This window comes from Tinamus guttatus, unplaced genomic scaffold (genome assembly GCF_059628265.1).
Source record: "Tinamus guttatus ecotype Peru unplaced genomic scaffold, ASM5962826v1 Tinamus_guttatus_pri_ptg000060l, whole genome shotgun sequence".
Taxonomy (NCBI): domain Eukaryota; kingdom Metazoa; phylum Chordata; class Aves; order Tinamiformes; family Tinamidae; genus Tinamus; species Tinamus guttatus.
The window spans coordinates 2,236,014-2,256,542 of NW_028288594.1; the positions used below are offsets into that span (position 1 = coordinate 2,236,014).

At 35.0% G+C, this 20,529-nt stretch overlaps 1 protein-coding gene across 4 annotated transcripts in view; it reads right to left on the minus strand.

The window, feature by feature from the left end:
• Positions 1-740: 740 nt before the first annotated feature.
• The window catches only part of SCN2A (sodium voltage-gated channel alpha subunit 2), a 71,221-nt gene continuing 51,432 nt past the window's right edge, over positions 741-20,529 (minus strand). For all 4 annotated transcript variants that reach the window (XM_010221169.2, XM_088519459.1, XM_088519458.1 and 1 more), the window contains 10 exons: positions 18,866-18,986; positions 18,338-18,492; positions 16,993-17,166; positions 14,913-15,035; positions 10,691-10,972; positions 9,121-9,174; positions 7,774-7,911; positions 6,577-6,681; positions 5,277-5,547; positions 741-4,066 (listed from right to left, as the gene is read on the minus strand). In XM_010221169.2, coding sequence (XP_010219471.1) covers positions 2,871-4,066; positions 5,277-5,547; positions 6,577-6,681; positions 7,774-7,911; positions 9,121-9,174; positions 10,691-10,972; positions 14,913-15,035; positions 16,993-17,166; positions 18,338-18,492; positions 18,866-18,986 — 2,619 coding nt within the window. In that variant the 3' untranslated portion in view covers positions 741-2,870. The remainder of the gene's footprint in view (positions 4,067-5,276; positions 5,548-6,576; positions 6,682-7,773; positions 7,912-9,120; positions 9,175-10,690; positions 10,973-14,912; positions 15,036-16,992; positions 17,167-18,337; positions 18,493-18,865; positions 18,987-20,529) is intronic.

Below are 20,529 nucleotides of genomic sequence, written 5' to 3' on the forward strand. Positions count from 1 at the left end.
CTCTTGCGATGCCGTTCTACATCTACCTCTGTATTTGATCGTAGCACTTGTGCAGACGTGTGCATCATGACAGCCTCAGTACAGTGAAAACCACTGCCTATAAATTTACCCTAAAAGCCTAAGATTGTTTTTCATATTTTTCATAGTATGGTACTTAACTTTTATTGTGAATTGCACACAATTCACAATAAAATATTCACAATATTGTGAATTGCACACAATTCACAACAAGATAAATAAAAATCTTGTAGATTTGATGCATTATCAAAACTACCATCAGTGTTTCCACTGACTTCAATCATATACTCATGCCTTCACAAATTCTATAGCATACAAAGTGTTCCTTATAACATGAAGAAAATTCTTAACTTCAAATGTAAAATATCATTGAGTTTATACATACTGGTTTGCAGGCTTTGTAGCAAGTTATTTTCTGTAACATCTGCTTTTCTAGTTGTTTCAGAATACCTGGCATCAAAAAGGGTTTAAACATCATGTATATGAACATTATTCTACTGCATAATGACTTCAGATAGGATTAATCGCCTGCAGAAAGTAAATACAAATCTAATTAAATACAGATATCCTTGAAGGAATATAACTTTTTTTTTTCAGTTAACACTTCTGTTATTATAATTACTTTTAATCACTACTCCTGATTTCTAATATTCTATTTATGTTTTCATAGCACTTTTCGATAGCCAATAGCTTATAGTAATGAAAACAACAGACCAATTAAATACAATAAAAAATGAAGTCTTTATTCTTTTGGCTCAACTGTAATGTGGTTTACTGTTCTTTATGGTAATAGCATTTTCCTGCATGCAGTTCACCGACACACAAGTCATTATTTTTGTAAAAGGAGGAACCAACATCAAATTTTTGCTTGTGTTAGCAAATGTCCTGATGTGCTCAATTATACAAGTTTGCTAGTTAATTCCTGTGGAAAAAGAAAAACCATCGTGGATCCCATATTATATTTAGAACAGTTCTAGTGCAGCATGAATCAACAAGAATAAGAATAGTCTATGTAAACAAACACTGGTAAAGATTTCATGAATAAAAAGACTATCTTGAAACTTCTGATGCAGGCAGTGCTAGAATTTTAAACAAGTCTTCCCAACCACATTTCAATTACAAGTTATATCTATTTGGAAGCAAGTGCATTTTGGACTCAGTTTGAAACTTATTTCACGTTAAAATGTGTGCAAAAATACAGTACTAATAAAAAAGCAGAAACCTTAAGCTACCCCATTATCTCCTTTGTTTCTTATTTTGTGAAGTTCTTGAATTAAAAAGTGCTATGGATAGAAAGTAACAAAAGTGACAGTGACATCAACCTGAAGATAATTCTCATTTCTTATTTTATGTACAAAACGCTGAAAAATAAAATAAAATGATATTTTTACAATATTTATACTTTCTTAGAAAATTCTACCCATGTATTTTTCAACAGATTAAGCAGTTTGCAACATATCCTGTACAGTCTGTCTATACACCGTACAGTAATCACTTAAAATTTTAGTATGCAAAGCAAGAAGCTCTTAAATAGCTGCAAACTATTGCTTGATGTCATGAAAGAAGGATGACTGATTGAACAATTTGTTTCACTTAACCACTGAGATATGGCTTCCCATATTAGACTTTTAACAGTGGAAGGAGTAAAATTACAGCAGCAAAGGCAAGATAAACATGCATCAGTGATAGCTTCCAAACTATCTATAATGGTACAGAATACTTCATATTAGCTCTTAAAAGCTTGCAAACTACACTTATTGTGGTACATATTTGATGCAATAAATATTGTGCACAGGTCATTATTTGTTTGCTCAAACATGCACCACAGGATAAAATAACTATTTACATTGATGTTATTATTTTATCAACATATATAATGTCAACCTTGCTGAGAGCAGAAGATGGCTAAATGATACTGCAGGGTGAAGCAGAACAACTTCATAATCATTTTGTTTTGTGCGGTTTTGATAAATGCAATTTCCCAAGCTGCTTTCTACAGAAGAATACTTTAAAATGGGCTTTATTTCCCCCCAGTAGATTTTTATGCAGAGTTTATTCAACCACAGTTTAATGACTTATGAAAAAATAAAACATTTGTTCTAGTACTGTGGACTCTATGGGACTTTACAGGCACATTGAGATTTCTCTGGATGAGACACTAGATGGATACTGTTATTAAGCACCTCAAAATATAGAGCCACCCTGAAACGTGGAAGTAGTTGGACTCGTTTGCTTTGTGCGACGTCGTGTTTCTCCATGCATGAACTACAAGTGCAGCATGCCTTCATGCAACCACTTCGGTCTGTACATTAGAGAGAAGCCAAGAGTAGAACACCTGGTTCTCGTACCCCCTTCCCCAACATAAAACCCATTTACAAAAATAGTCACATATAATAGTAAACAACCTGTGAATTAAAAAAATGATAAATTCACCAACACTGATTTTTGTAAAAATATGACAAATGTGGCTGTTGAAATGCAAACAGTGGATACAATTATTTTACTGAGTGTTTCATGTTGAACACAGATACTCATAGGTTTGCACCTTTTTTTAACTGGTCCCTACAGTCTGATTGGCCATTTTGTCTTCCCTTCAGCAGTGTCAGCTGGTAATAAAAACAACAACCTCCTGTCAAGATGTTACCCTGTTTTACAGAGCTGCAGTTTGATGAGGAGGGGTCACTGTCTGGTTATAGGCACTGACCTTTTATATATATATATATAATTATTTATATATATATTTATATATGTAAAAACTGTCAGTTTGGCATGTACCTCCTACAGGAGTCCTGGTGACACAAATACTTGACTTTCTCATGCTGTAAACAGTTTATTACAAACAGATTTCTCTGTTACTTTTTCGTTTCCCTGCTGTCTTTACCTTTATCCTCTTTCTCTGATTTGTCTTTCTCATATTTATCCTTGTCCGGCTTTGTTACACTATCATAGGATGGGGGGGACGTGGTGGATGGGGTCATATCTGTTTTTTCTGGAGTGGAGTTCTCATTTAGTTTATCCATAATCATATCTTCTTTCATGGGTAGATCATCCTCATCTTTATCTTTATCCTGATTGAACATACATGAAACTTTTTTGACTTTTTGCCTTAAAAGATGACGCCTGAAAGCACGCTGAATGATGACAGCAGACACCTCCTCCTGTTTTCGTTTTAGTGTGGTTGTAATCGGTTCGTAGGAGACTTTGGAAGGGTTGGCTGCCATAAACCGATCTTCCATCTGTATTCTGAGGGCATCCATCTCTCCGCTCTCCCCCAGCACACGCTTTGTGAAAGCAAACAAGATGTCAAGGCAGTGAATTCGGTCCCCACTTACCATGGGCAGATCCATTGCAATAAGCTGGACTTTGTTTGGCTTTGCTATGAGCAGAGGAGGATCTAGTGAAGCTGCAAAATCTGAGAGTTTACTGAACTCTATGAACTGTGTTGCATCTGGATCAAATTTCTCCCAGACCTCATAGAACATCTCAAAGTCATCCTCGCTCAAGGGCTCAGCACTTTCTTCTGTAGCAACGCTGAAGTTCTCCAGAATCACAGCAATGTACATGTTCACCACTACCAGAAATGATATGATAATGTAGCTGACAAAGAAGAAGATCCCAACGGAGGGGTTGCCGCAGTCTCCTTTCACGGAGCTGCCCGGATGATCTTTATGAGGGTCACAGTCTGGTTCCCCACTGTTGAGAATAGGAGCTAACAAACCATCCCAGCCAGCAGATGTGGTAATTTGGAAGAGACAGATCATGCTGTTGCCAAAGGTTTCAAAATTGAACATGTCATCGATGCCAACTTCCCTCTTGACATAGGCAAAGTTGGACATTCCAAAAATGGCATAGATAAACATGACCAGGAAGAGCAGGAGGCCAATGTTGAACAAAGCGGGAAGAGACATCATCAAAGCAAAGAGCAGAGTGCGGATGCCCTTCGCGCCCTTAATGAGACGCAGGATTCGACCTATTCTGGCAAGTCGAATGACTCTGAACAGAGTTGGGGACACAAAATATTTCTCGATCATTTCAGCTAAGAACATACCTGTTGAAAAAAGATTTTAAATTAGTAAAGAATTTTGATGCATTTAAAAGCAACTGCTAAGTTTTTTTCTACATTGTAGATCTTTTAGAAGAACAGCAAATTTGAAGAGATTTTAGAAATTTAGCTTCCAGCCTTTTTATAACTTTCAAAATTTGGCATGCTGTGGAAATCCATAAATCCTAATGGAACTTCTGAAGCAATTTGCAGAACAATCAAAGTGCATCAAAGACATTTCTATGTATTAATTGCATGACTACATCTACAAACACGCTCACATGAAAGGCAAGTTATTTAGGAGAAACTGGTCGTTTAGTGTAATGTACGTCTCAGCAAGTGCTGAGATCAAAAGAGTATCTTTCTATTTAATAACAATCTCAATCTGAAGATATTAACAGTAGTATTAAATAACCATGTAACTATAAAGTTACAGTATTCAAATAAAGTAGGTTTGAAGAGAACTGTAGCTTGTTAATCACATATGAAATAACATCACTACAAATTTAGTAGTAGTGATGCAATTCCAAACATAGATAAACTGCTAACATAAAGGCATCATAGAACCCATTAGAAAGCAGCAGATGCAGACATTATGTTATGAAAGAAAATACAGCATGAAAGAAAAACAGTAACTATATCTGTTTACATCCCAAAATGACAAAATCAGTTTGTTTACTAATGAGATCTGTGAAGTTAAAATGAAAGATTTTTTTATTCGGGTTCTTTACAATTTTCTGCTCTAAAGGAAATATTAGTGGAGACATATTTATTACTACACGTGCTTCACCTTTGCTTGGCAAATACAGCTCCAAAGAGCCAAGGGTTCTACACTGCTGCTTGGAGTCCCAACAGGCTACCCGGCGTGTTAGCCTAACAACAGCCCCACACAGATTTTGCGCTTGGATTTTGACAACATCAAGAGTCAAAATTGCCTTTGATTTATTGATTTGTTTCTGTGCTGAGGTGCTATGGAATTTCTACTGAATTTAGAACAAAAGACTAATTTCAAGTAACGGAAAAGTATATGAAACCTATTGATACAAATTCTTTTCCATGCTGTTCAGTTATTTTAGGGATAATATGAAACCAGAAGAGAGAAGTTAGGAATTCCAGTGACAGTGCTGAACCCAAATACAAATAGACTTTAAATTCCAAAAATAAAATCTCAGTTTCTACTCAGTTAGCTCTTTCATGAGCAATGAATTATTCTTACCTACTATGGAGAGAATGACAACCACGAAATCAAAAATATTCCAGCCTATGGTGAAATAGTAATGACGAAGTGAAATCAATTTCAAGACAAATTCTCCAGTGAAAAGTACAATAAACACCAAGTTAATCCAGTATAAAATGTTTTCCATTTCTTTGCTCTGGTCATCTGTTTCCACCATCATTGTGACCATATTAAGGCAGATAAGGATCATGATGCTGATATCAAATGCTTGTTTTGTTACAAAATCAAAGACCATGCCTTGGAATTTGTTCTGTGGAAAAAAAAAAAAACAAAATCTTGATATGCTTTCGTAGATTTTTTTTTCCAACCAAATTAATTGACTCTTGTAGCTGTACATGAAAACGATTTCATGTCTTCCATGAGGTCCTGTATGAATTTTCCAGTTTTGTGTATACAAACACAAATCAGAGACACATGCAATTATTGCATTTACAAGCACTGAAGGGAAAACCTAAAAATACGGTCCATTTTCTAAAGTTGCAGGGAAGCCTTTCCATCTCAAACCAATTCACTGAAAGCTTCTGCAAAACAGACTGTTAAATAAAGGTTTACCTTGGCAGACTTTGGAAATAACTAAAAAGGTGAGGATGGGAGTGCAGACAGGCAGGCAGGCTGAAAAGGTTTTGCCAAAAAACATATAAAGTTTTCAAACATAGAGTTCAGTACTCTCCATCTACCAAAGTAAGCTGTAAAAAAATCTGTCTTCCATTTCTCAACAATAGAGAAATTATTGAGAGCTGAACTACCTACAGGCTCCACCAGGTTTTCCAGGCAGACCTGGAACTGCAGAACTGGATTCATGTCCTGCCCTGCCCTGCTCTGCAGTATGCAGGTACTACACATAAGAGGCAGGACGTGCATTGCATGACGGGAGGGAAACACACAAGCCCTTTTGTTCCAGGTAACAATATGGCTATATTATTCCGCAGTTTCCCAGAATCTTCCTTGGCTTTTTAAAAAGACTGCACCCATAGTCTTTGATGTATTTTGACATATACACTGGCACAATTGATTGTGCTAGTTAAACCAGTGCTTTGAAAAAAATACCATGCAAAATGTCAATGCCATCAGCAGAGAGAAAATGAGAAAAAAATAGAATGGAAGAGTCGTCCATTTTCAAGCAGACTACAAAAGTGAAAAAAAAAAGATTCTGAATGGATGAAGTTTGTCTTATATCACTTTTTCTTTTAGATTACAACTTTATTCAGCCTGCAGCATAGTTAATACAGTCCAATTATTAAATAAATGCAAAAATAAAAGACAAGATTTTCATTCTTACGGCTGGTCGAGGTATAGGTTTTTGTGGTTTCTTTGAACCCAATTTTTTCATTGCATTATAGTATTTCTTCTGTTCTTCTGTCATAAAGATGTCTTGACCTCCAAAGTAAAGCCATGAAACAAAAACTGGTTACAATCACATATCTCATCTTGATAATTATCACACTTGTTCATATTCTCATACACTTGTTCATATTCTCATGTACAGAAAAAGTTAGGAGAGACATAAAAATCCTGTTTTGTTGTGATTATTACTACATGAGAAGCGGCAGGACTGCTCTACACCTTCCATTATAAATGTTTAGAGTCTTTCCAGAGAAACTCTTGAACCTGCAACGTTTTTGATGGGCCTCTGGTGTTCACTGGGGAGAGGGGAATTGTGAAGAACTTCAGGCAAAAGAGCTGCTTTTTCTTTCTTCTACTGAATTCCTTCAGTTATCCTGAGACACAAATTGATAAACACTTCCAATCCTTTTCACTTGTTTCTCTTCTATAGTAAATTTGAGAATATTTTCAGTATTGACAACTATTACTTCAGATTTCAAACCCTCTTCCTCCCCCGGTATTGGGGACTTAAAGTGGAAGATCCTGAAATTGGAGTAAGTGGATTTTTTTTTTAAACAAAAAGCATCTCTCCATCTCAAAGGAAGAACATGGATGCAACAGCACTTCCATTACTGTAATAACTTTTTGTGTTTCCATATTCTACTAAGTTACACATCTAAAACACTGGTATTTTGGATGTAGTGCTGACAAAATTCTAACACTAAAGAGTACAAATTAAGATAATACAATGTTTACTATTCGGGTTCAAAACCAGTACTGAGGATCTCTGAGCAATGAAGGCACACTAGATAGATAAGATTTTTTAAAGCTATATTCAGCTGTTTCAGTGGTTAGCCTTTTAATCCTTTAGTTAAAGACTCCAGGGCCAAATCCACATCTTCACACTGAAGATAATGTGTATATGAGCATTTTGTTATGTATTTACAGTGTCACTGTCCATTCATCAAACCAAAATCAACTCAAAATGTACAGCTCCAACAATTTAATGCATATAATATGTAAGGCAAATTTCATAACATTCATTACCATAAAATATGAAAAATATATATTTTTAAATTAACCATAACACTGTGCGGAAACCCTAAAGAAGCATTTTTAATGTTTCTTTTCTGAATAATAATGAAGTACTTATCTTCTTTTTCTGCTGGTTGAAATTGTCTATGATGACACCAATGAAAAGGTTCAAGGTAAAGAATGATCCAAAGATGATAAAGATGACAAAGTAAAGATACATGTACAGGTTATCTTCATACTTAGGCTGATCCAAGACCTGCAAAAATGCATAGATGCTAAGCTTTAGTTAGCTGTGAACAGAGAATCAAACATCTGCTGGGTAAAATTGAGGGCTTTCTCATCCTGACCTTTGCTTCTTGCACTCAGGGTCACACATATCCCACTATTGTGCCATCTCTGAGTTTACAACCTTGTAAAACGACTGCTATAGAACCTGATCCTTCATTTAGAAAATGTAATTGGTCTATGTGAGTGTAGAAAAATACTGAAAAGAAAATTGGTTTAAACTAGCACAGTACCATCTGCCTGAATCTTTAAACAGCATAAAAAAAAAAAACTCTTAAAGGTGTGAATTTTCCCATATATCTCATGGGAAGGCCCTGATGATGCTTGCAGAGCTTTGACTGCCATGCGTACTGGATTTTAGTATTTGTACCATGGGTTGCTACTTTTGTGTATCTTCTCTTACTGTTTCCTGTTTCCCTGCTCTGGCAGTTTCCCTGCAGCTGACCCTTGCTTTAATCTGAGTTTTAACTCCAAGTACACACTGATCAGGCTGCAGTACATGTCCCTCACTGCTAAGTGGGCATAAGTTGTCTGAAGGGAGGCATCCAAACCAGGTTTAGAGTAAGCACACTCTCTCTGTAGAGTTATGCACATTTATCACACTGAAGCAGGCCTCTCTGTGAGTGTGGCCTCCCAAAAAAGCTAGGGGGTAACCAGTGTAATTTATTCAGTTCTCTATGTTGAGGTAGAGCACAACTTGTGGCTAGGGAGGAAGGGGAAAGCAAAAGGGTATGAAAATGCACTGGCTGATTGAGGAGTTGTGCCCTGAGCAAAGGAGCAACGCTACCTGCAAGGCTCAGTGAAAGCGTCAACCTTAAAAAAAATCAGTGCTACAAACAATCATCTCTAAGCTATCAGTTCCTATTTCCAAATGCAAGTAATAATTCAAGGTATGCAATAACAGGAGGAAAAGCCATTTCACAGCAATAGTGTAGTCTGATGTGGAATTTAGGAAATACAGTCTGACTGTATCACTGAGAATACAGAATGCTTCAGACTGCTCCTCTGCTTTCTTTGTCTCTGGTAGTTTTCCTGTGATCTCTCTTTGCTCTAACTATAAAACTACAATAACTCCTTGTTCTCTCATTTTTACTATTATTTCTAAAAGATGTTAAAATTGCATTCTTGAATCTTGCAGCTCATACAGTCAAAACAAATGGAGTCAAGGGAGTATACTTACATTACGAGAATCCACAGCTGCGTACATGATATCCATCCATCCTTTAAATGTAGCCTATAAACAGAACAGTAATGTTTATCTTACGTTTTTCATGAAAGTGATTTGTCAGAAATATTGTTTTATACTAAATGTCTTGATGGTTCATAATAAAAACTAGTATAATACAATATTAATGTGTGATTCTTGTCTTCTATTGTATCTTTGTTCATACATGAGAATTGCAACTATGTCTAATATTTTACTATAGAAGACACAACACCTATTAAGAACTTTTATCCATTATGAGTAATACCTGATATAAAAGTTATTTTCTGTGTTACAGCAGAGTAGGTGTATTTGACGTATACTCAATGCAGCTGAGTTGAACTGGGCTTGAATTACATATTTTCTTTTATCATAGTCTTTTATCAGTCTACTGCTTATATTACTTCTCTGGAGCCATGAATTTTCCTCACCCTTTAGGCTATCACCAATTCTTAGCTCAAAGTCACTTTTCGACAATTGCAGTGATACTCTATAGTTCCTGAGCAAGAGCTCAACATTATTTACCTTTCTAGTTCATAGGAATTAACTCTAGAGAGGAATTATTATTTTTTCCATTGTCCATGACAACTAATCCATCACAATTAATTAACACTAAATATAAACGATAAATACAAGAAGGAAGGATGGAAAGATAAATACAACGAAGAATGGATTACAGTTGAAGTGCTTCCCTGAAATACACAGCCTTGTGGACGGAAAGAAGTTGACAAAGGATATTGCAAATGGAAGGAATATATTATAACTCAAAAAAATGTAATAATATGTGCAGTATGTGCAATTCTGAATGTGTGAATTCTCAGGATTCTTACAATCTTAAAGGAAGAAAGGAAAAGTATCTTCCATGTGGAGGGCATGTTTGCATACAGTGATTTTACATCAGTATCTTGTGAAATATAATAAGAGATAACATTTGGAAAAAAAAAACAGTTAGTAACAAGAAAAATTAATGGAATGTACCAAAGCTAAAGCTTTGGTCTCAGTGGTGAGTATTCTGAAAGCACCAGACCTTCCCACATGCCCCAGAAGTTCACATGTACGATCTAATCTCCTAAACAGCATTCCTTCCCAGCTCACAGGAACTTTTTACTGCTGACATTCACCTGCTCAGTTTCTTTCTAGAATTGACTTTGCCTTTTATTTAGTTTAAAGATGTATTATTTTGTCAATATACATTTTAGAACTTTCCTGATTACCAGACTTGACTTTCAGCACAGAAGGAGCTCATATAATCACTTGAACAGAGATGCAAAGCAGTTATATATTTGAAGTTCACAGATACATTTGATATATGTTAAGCATCCATTTCTGCTTACCTAAAATTTCTTTACATATTGCATACATACAGATTTACATACACACACAAACGTGATTCTGTGTTTTTAAAACAGGTACTCCACATTTCTCTGTAAAGATTTTTATGAGGAGAATTGCAAAACAGAAATGGTCTAATCTGAATGATTTCTCAAATAAATTACTTCTGTTACAATTAAACAACCAAAACATAGAAACAGAAACAGTGACTTACTACTTGAAGCAGTGACAGGTAGCCAAGGCCTACATTATCGAAGTTAACCTTCACGTTCTTCCACCGCGCGGTTTCATTGTTTCTTATGAGTTCTTCACATTGGCTGAAGTTGTTGATTTGGCTGATATCAAATCTCTCATCAGTCGTAGTGTTAACACAGTAGTAAAATTTTCCAGCAAATAAATTTACTCCCATGATACTGAAGATCAGCCAGAATATAAGGCAAACAAGAAGCACATTCATAATGGATGGAATTGCTCCTAGGAGGGCATTCACAACCACCTAGCGTACAGGTGAAACCGAGAAGACACAGTATAAGAACGCTAGCACAGTATCAGTTTTAACTGTAACACTCTATTTAATTCTAACATCTGTATTATGCTTTTTGAATTGTTGACAGTAACCAGTGCAAAAAGAGATAAAGAAGAAAGATAAAATGTAAGCAAAATATGAAGGAAAAACATACATATAAGAGTAAATGGTAGCCTTAGGGAATGAAAAGAAGAAGAACAGCTAAAAAGAATTCCGAGAAAAAACGTAAAAAAAAAAACCAGTATTATTTTTATCTTCTTTTTAGACTATTTACTTAATGTACTTCTGCAAAACCATACCTGTATTTTCATATACTCTTCTCATACCAGATTACATCAAACACAACAAACTTCTTTCTACTATATGTTTACTGGGAAGTAGTCCAAAACAACATTACTGAACAAATTTTTAATTGAAAGTGATTTTGAAACCTCTTTTAAATAAAAGCAAATTAAGGGATGTGTGCATGTTCATTTGGATGGCTATATATAAAAACAGGAAAGCAGACATATATTCAAACCAGGAAACTGGCTAAGTATTCAAACACAAAAAAAGCTGGTAGTGTTCAGACAGGTAGCAAATAAGACCCCAAGAATGAAGAAACCTGATTTCCAAAATATTTTGGGGACAATCAGGCTTCAGGAGAGAAAAATGCAGAATGTGTTAATGTACGATGAATCATGAATAAAAACATGCCAACAACAAATAAACAAGTAAAACAAGTTGGGGAGAAAGTAGGTCCATTATGAATGAGAAAGATTTATTAATGATGAATTTGATGAACTGCAAGAAAGTTGATTCTTATTTTAAACCTGTTTGTAAATAAGTCTAATATTACACACTTCACTAACTAGGGATCACCGATATTAGTTTTGCAAGAACAATCGAACCATATCCTTATAACCTAATGATGATTTTGTATTAAAAATGCAGGACATTAGACATTAAATAGATGGGAATATGTACATATTTTGCTACATACTTTGGACGGTATTTGCGATCTCATATGTCTTGAATGAGATTGTTGTTATGTTAAATTTAAGAGTTGGACCAGATGAGTTCAACATAAACTACTCTATGACTCTCTAAATGCATAGAATTATGGACGAACTTTCTCCATACTTCTGTGTAATTTCCTTTTTGCTTAAATGTCTTTAAAGCAGACTTTTATATGACATAATCAGAAAAAAAATCACATATTGTAAAAAAAAGTTGATTTTTAGGGAAATTTTAAAACCCTAAGTAGTTTGTTAATCATATGAAAAAAAATCTAGCAATGCCTATTATAGATCAATATGTAAAAGTAAGACAGCATTTTATTGCTTATCAGCAGGGCAGAGAATATTCCCCGACTAATAGATAAATCCCGAGTATTATGCTGACAAACCTCTACTCTCACTTTAGCTGATGACATGACGGTGGAAGGACCACTGATACAGGAATAGTTTGACCCAAACAAATCATTAGTTTAATATGAATGTTCAAATAATTTAAATGTGAAATCTGTGAGTCCATTTATTTTAGTGGGAAACTTGACTGGAATTAATACTTTTTTTTTTTTTTTTGCCAACATCTACGTGTTTTGGAATGTTATTGAAAAATAGTATTTAAGAAGACATCAAGCTTATCTTGATTCTTCTACTTTAAACATAACAGGATTTCTTAAATGCAAACATATCATTCGTAATAAATAACTATTGAGATATAAAGGGATAGTTATTGAAGATATTTTTCCTCAAGCTTTCCGTCTCATTACACCCAAGATGTCTCTTTCTCTTACAGCTGCAGGTCCAGTCATGTTATTCTTTCCATAATTGCTGCATTTCTACAGTTGACCTACATTTTTTCTTTTTAGTCTGAGTCCCGAAGCTATAACAAGACCATCTTGTAATATGAATCATTCGAAGACAGAATCTCCAGGAAAACAGTGATCTAGACGCCTCCTGGCTTCCACTGGTGACAGGGCTTAGAGAGGAGAGGGCAAGGCCTGACGGCAACATATAGCTAGTGAAAGCGGGGGACAGTATTAGAAAGAGATTAAAAAGTGCCCTTTACTGATTAGGAAAAGATAGGATGGGACTAGCACCATACAGGAGTAAGCAATTCTGACTGGGAGAGAGCGCAGACTGATCATGTCTCAGCATAGTTCTTACACTCCCACAGGCTACTTTCATATAGTCTCAGCTGCAAAATAAAGTGTAGTTCCTCTAGCAATAGCAGTGTTTGAGAAGCTGCAGAGGAAACATCATATGCTTTCCAATGGGGGAGCGTTTTCTATGAGTTCAGGGAACGGGGAGAGAGCAACAAATCCATATTTTAAGGAACAGTATGGCAGACTAAAAATGTTAAATGCGTAGAATGGAATTTCTTGCATATACATAAGAAATATAATACTCACTGGAAGTAAGCGTAAGTGCCCATGAAAACAGTATACTATATTGTCATATTTTGGGTTTATAGTTTTTAAACAGCAAATTTCCATATATTAGGCCTTAGAATTTCCTTGTACTAATTGTTTCACCAACTTGGACTATCTTTAAATACATTAAGCCTGAAATTAAATAATGACTTTAAATAATGCAAAATTAATTATATCCATAGAAAATGTACTCAAATGGTTAATTGTCTAATAGAAATGTGCATCTCACACAAAGTATCATGTTATCTAACTTCACCCACTGCTTCCGACTATGTTCTTTGCTCAAGTCAGAACTCTCTAGGCGTTTTGCAAAGACATACAATTAGTAGGTCATGATCCAATCACTAGGCAAAATTTACACCAACGTGGAAGTTATGGGATTCATAATTACCTGTAAATCTTCAGGATAGTAAAATAAAATTTTGTATTTTATCCAGAAGCTCAACAAAGAATTGCAAAGAGTTAACTTACAAGTTTCCTAATAAGTTTACTAATAACCTGGGTTGCCAATGCACAGTGATTCCAGTAGAGAGCTCACACGTGGATCCTTTTGAATTATAGCGATAACTTTTCAGCTCAAGTGCATCTATGGCAATATGCCCCTGGCAAAAGAAGTGATTTAAACTAATCAAGGTGACTTTGTACTGAAATAAATTGAGAGGGCCAGATGGGCATTCAGCGTTTCAGACATGGAAACCAATATGAGGATAAAAAACAACTAGGGGCAATGACTTCTCAAACCTATCCAGCTGTGTCAGCAAAAAGTCTTCTTACATGTTTTCAGGCCATTTAGTGCTCTATAGATTAAAATCAACATTTTAAACTCAATGTAGAAACCAATATGCAGCCAATATAAATCAGAAGTCATAAAATAAGAGCTGCATCTCTGATATACTAGAAGCATTGTCTCAAATGGAAAGCAATAGTCATCTAATGCAAGAGCCTCTGAAAGGGAAAAGGCATTTGAACACCTTGAATGTACTTATTAACGTATAAATTCATAAGAAACTTTCAACAAAAGCTGCCAACTAATACTAATAGAATAATATGCTAATAGATTTTGATAGACTATGCATTTTATATTTACATGGAATACAGATGAGGCATATATATGTTTGAGCATCTGCACACACTTGCATGAGGAAGTACCGTGGTTTCTAACTGTTCTATCTTTAGCAGTATTTAATTATATAGGAAAAAATCAGTTTTGTATTAAAATAGCATAGATCCATGCAGTTGATAATTCCTTGGGTCTTCCAGGAAAATATGAAACTGGTTGAAAAGCCAAGGAACCTAATTACATGTAACAATGTGTGCAGTAACACATGCATTCATATAAGCAGATGATGCCTTTTGCTTATATGTCAGTGATAGATGTAAAATATATAGGATGACAGTGTAGCATTTCTGCATGGATTTTTCAGTAATTATTCTGCATGCATTCTTACTGCATATGCATGCATTATTTCAGATTCTTCCGTTTCATCTTACCCTCATCCCTTCAAATCGCGACAAGGCTCTTAGAGGTCTCAAAGCTCTTAGTGTCCTAAGGGATTTAATGGCACCAAGTTCTGAGTAGCCCAAGGCATTAGCTGTTAAGCTAACCAAAGAGACCTACACAAAAACAGAAAGGCAATATTGCTCATTCATCTTGTACATCCATATGCATATGGTGGGAATGATGTGTACCCTGAACTTCTCAAGAAGATTCAAGGCTGGACCTCTTTCTCCAGGAAACCTTCTAACGCGGAAAGATCTTTTAAGTCAGACAAAGTAGAACAAAAGTATATTGTAGGTACCTGTTGATGAAATCATGTTGGCAGAATGGTATAAAAATACCTTCTAAATTCACATAAACCAGTCATCATTTGGCATATTTAAAGAAAAAATGAAGTCTCATGCAAAAAGAAAACTCTCAAAAGTTGGGAGAATTGGAATGGTCACTTTAGGACAGGACTTTCCCAGATACCTTCAGAACTTGATGGGAACGTTAAAGCCCTCAAAACGCACATTCAGACCTGATCTTCAGTCAAATGTAGCTTTCTATTGTCTATAAAATCTTATTCAACAGCCATGGCTACTAATGTTGTTCAGATTTAAACACACTAATCAAGACTGATAATCAATAGTTTGTTAAACAATAGTAGAAGCTTCACTGTTAGGCATATTCGCACTTCATTACATTCCCTGGGACTTCTTTAACCACTTCATCGTTTCTGGCTTGTGCACTGCTGGTCTGGTCTGCAGGCAGATGAGAAAATATACTAGAATAGCTGTAAAATAAATAATACAATTATCTGTCATCAGTAATCCTGAGAAATTTCTTTATAGTAAAACACTGGCAAGGAATGGCCCTAGTAAAAAAATAATTTAACATCTACTACACAGTATTTTACGCCCTTCCCTTTCAGCCTGCCAGTTCTCTCCTGTTTTTCTCACTTCCAAATTCATCTTTCTGCTTGGTTATCTCTAAACTGTTTAACGTGCTTCTGATGTTAACTTTTTTCTCATGGAAAAAAACAAAATCACAGACTATCAAATAAAACGTATTTGCTAAAAATGCAATAAACACATAATGAAGGTATGAAGCTATTACTCATGGTGTCTCTGTAAACTCCCTGATCATGATAAAATATGCAATCTCGGTATTAAGCCAGTAAATTCAGCGGGGTACGTACTCAACCGAAGAATACTAGGTGTGCGTACCACCACTTTTTATCACAGTTGGTGGGGATATAAAAATTATTATGTTTTCCAACCCTGTGTAGTAAAGATTTCATGGTCTATCACATCACTGCATTCAGAGGGAGCTGGATAATATACTGTGATTTCTGCAGAATTCTGATCACAATTTATGAATATGAGTGAATTCAATGAGTGAATTCAAGACCTTGCATTCCACACAAATTACAGATGCAGAATTGAAAGTTGCCCTATTAGCTCATACAGCTGTAGTCAAACCATTGCGATGAAAGGGCAATGAATGCCTGCTACACAGTTAAGGATGTATAGACTTCCATTTTTGCTACCCAATACAGTGAGCATGTAGCCTTGAAGTCTGCCACTCCTCTCCTTAACGGGGCAGCCTTTTGAAAGTGATTTGAGTACTCATTTAAGGGTGCTCCTCTATACTGCTCCAAATACTAACTTGAGGTCCCCATGTGAAAACTCCCAGAGTGCTGTTTAGTACAATGAAACTGAGAATTCTTGCGGAATTTTCCTTCATGCTGATACTAAGTGATTGGGCATTTACAATAAGTAAAATACCCCAATTCCTTATGCAGCAAAGCTAAACAGGATGAAAGGCATCCTTTCTGTACAGCAAAAGGAAAATACTAAAAGGCATCATTTAAATTAAGTATTGAAACATCATAAAACCACATAATATTGGCGAGACACCTCTAGAGTAATAACTATATATACATTTTTTCTTTGAAACAGAATTATAAACTGCATCACAACAACAGTTTTAAAAGAGAGTTCTTGTTGGATAGAATGGAAAGTTTACCTTAAAAGTGTAATACTCTGATTTTTACAGCCTGTAGTATAGGATATGAAAAAGAATACATACATCAACAATCAGGAAGTCCAGCCAGCACCATGCGTTAGTGAAATAGGTTTGAAAGCCATAAGCCACCCATTTTAAAAGCATTTCCAGAATGAAGATGTAAGTGAAAACTTTGTCAGCATATTCCAGCATGGTCTTGATAGTTTTACGCTGTTCTATGTATATATCTTCAAATGCCTGTGAAAAAAAAGTTTTGAAAGATATAATTAAATGGCTTCACAGTTTCCAACAGAAGATATAACAGCCAAGAAAAAAAATGAATTCAAAAGATATAGGTGGTAATAATAGCTTATTATCCTTCCCTCAACCATAACTTTCTCTTTCACTGCATAAGCGGTCTTTTCAGAATGTCAAATATAAATTCAATATTCAGCTATTGGCTGAGATGAATGGTGATCCATGAAAGTCACTCTAATACAATTCTTCGGATCTCATTTTCTCTCTCTTTTATGAACAGCATTTCTTAATGACACACAGGATTTCCTTTGTGGTAGCTACAGTTTGAAAGCAAAATGATACTATGGATTTAATATTGGCTCTTTTGATCTAAATTTTTTGAGAAAATAATAATTGAAATTGAACTATATGGAGTAATCCACAAAGCAATAGTGAACAGATACTAGTAACTCTCCCTTCCAAAGGAATTATCTACATTGAAAGAGAATCACCATGCAATGAAACCCGAGAGTACAGTATATTGTCTCACCTAATTACTTTAGTACTTACCCAACACACCTGATTTAACATCAAGTTGGTAGAATGATTTTTTTTCATTTTTTTTTCATTTTTAAATACATAGTTTCACATACAATATTTAATAATATGCAGTATAATTCCCTATATAATATACAATATATAACCAGTATATATAACATATAATGATATATTATATACTTTATTATTCATTATTTTAAAAATGCTTAGTAAAATTTGGTAAAGCAATTAATTATTTTTACACTTTCATTCTCAATTTTTGACAGGTAAGTTGTTGACTACATGCTCCTAGCTTAGCTGTGGTTTATTGTAAATCTATATAATCAGAAAAAAAGCTAACAAATCATATTGTATTTCTGATTGAAGAAAAAAAAAGGTTACTAACAGGTAAAAGGGATGTGAAAACGTTAGCACCAGTCTGATACAACTTTGACCTTCCATGAACAATAGATATTTTGAATTCTCCACACACTTTTCATACAATACATGCTAAATGCTTGATGATGTATTTTGACATTAGAACATACAAGAATTGACTACTAAGTTCTAACATGTCATCTGTACATATACAATTAATTATAATTCTAAAAGCTTGCTGCTTAGATAGCACACAACTGTTCCACATTGAATTTACCAGAGCACCGCTGCTGAGAAGAATCATGAAGACAATGAAGGTCTCAAACCAGTTGTGTTCAACGATCTTGTAGCAGGTTTTCCTCAGGTTCCACCAGATTTTCCCTTTCCCATCTTCTATACTGACTTGACAGCACTTGAATCTTCGCACACAGCCTGGTAAGTGTGATATTGAGTTGTGAGATGTCAGAATAAGGCAAACAGTCATTAGGAGCCAGAAATGAAGAGGAGATGACTGGGTAAATTCAGTACTACTGCAGTAGATGCTTGTAAAATATCATCTTCCTGAGTATCTGACTTTAGTTTAAAAATTGGAAGTGAAATTTTGTAACTCTTTTAATACTAACCAAGGATACACAGAGACCAGAACAGTCCATGTGGCAGCACCTCTGAAGGAGATACTCTTACAAAAAGAAAATACAACCATAATCACAAAACTACCTCTGAAATCTAACTGAGAGTAGAACCCAGCCCCCAAAGCAACACAAATTTAGGTCTAAGCACATTGGGGCTGTTTTGCCTCACTTACCTTCTGTAAAACAAGCCTCTGGCTCCAAAGATTCTTCAGGTTCTACTTCTGGCTGTTCCCCTTCTTGAGGGACTCCAATATCAACTGTGCTGCCTTCTGATGAACTGGATGCATTCAATTTCTGTGAACGAAATCCCACACATATATTTTTTAATTTTTATTTATTTTGAATAGAGGTTAAATGTTTGAAATGCACACCAAAATATTTTTCATGTATTCCGTGCTCCAAAGTTAAAAGAAGAATTTCTTATCTACAATATTTAATGCCAAATTGCTCTACTACAGGTGAGGTCACAAGATTAGAAACCACATCAAGTATATTTTCTCCATTGAAAATATTCAGATATTTTCATACAAGGAATTGCTGATATGATTACACTACTATTCTGAGCCACACATAAGAATTCTGAAATGAAATTTCCAAAAGTTTAGAAATGTACGGCTTCCATGTGTCATTCTGTTTGATTTACTCCAATTGTGTGGCTGCATTGTAGATGACAGTTCAGATAGCAAAAGTTATTAAAAACATTTTTTTCCAACATCATGACCAAACCAACAGCAAGCTGCACAAATGTATTTTCATGTCTCAAATGCATGTTATTCTATCGAGTCCGTAAAATCTAAGACAGTTGAATATAAACTTTTCACTGACTGACATGAAAACACATATTACCAGCCATGTAGACTATTTTAAATCTGTTAATTTCCAAAACAGCAGCACATTACTTTTAGAGCAGTAGCTGTTATTTCGCATTCTCACTTGCCAATGCATTTTCTGAATTTATTGTGCAATTTGAAACTACTTGTTACTCTGCTACAGTACACATACATGTCAAATAAATGGCCAAAAATCCTTTTTATCCAGAGGGCTGAAGTGAAAACAAATGCTTTAAAAACAATATTGCATCAATGAATCATACTGATAACATAAGCCAGATCTTCAAAATGATTCTTTTGCACCCTCATATTATGCTGACAACAGACAAATATGAGTACTATAATAAGTAAAAGCAGTTCTATCACAGCATTCTATGACTCTCTAATGTTATCACTATGTTCACATCAGTAAAATGGCTGCATTGATAAGTAGTTAATTATATAAAGGGAATGATGTAAGCAGATTTAGAATACAGTTTATGGGGAATTAACTTTAGAGAGGTATGTTCCATGATAACATTAAAGATGTGGCTTTGCTGACAATTAAAACTTAAGCTTGAGGCATTATTCCTTTGAAACGTGCTCAAGAAGCTCCAGGTTCTTTAAAGCTTTTTTTAAAGGAAATGTAAATAATGTTAGTATGTGCATAGAGAAAATACTGGAAGACTCTGATATAATTTTACATTGCAAACAACATTCAGTACGTTCTTCAAACATGGAGAAAATTAATTTCTGTCTCCTCACTCTGATTTTATCAGATCATTCTGACAATCTATTGCGTTGTGATTTTGACATAGGCTTAGCTTTGATTCTCACATACCACAGTGGTCTGCCTGTAGCCCACATTTTAGAGGAAGACCACATGAACAGAAGCATTTAGTGTGTGCGTTAGTGTATGAATGTAATTTCAATGGTATCTGCAAACACACTTCTTTCTTTGAAAAACCCAGTTCACATATTCATATGTCATGCCTGTGCATGAGCTTTAGCATCTGTGAGGTTAGGTT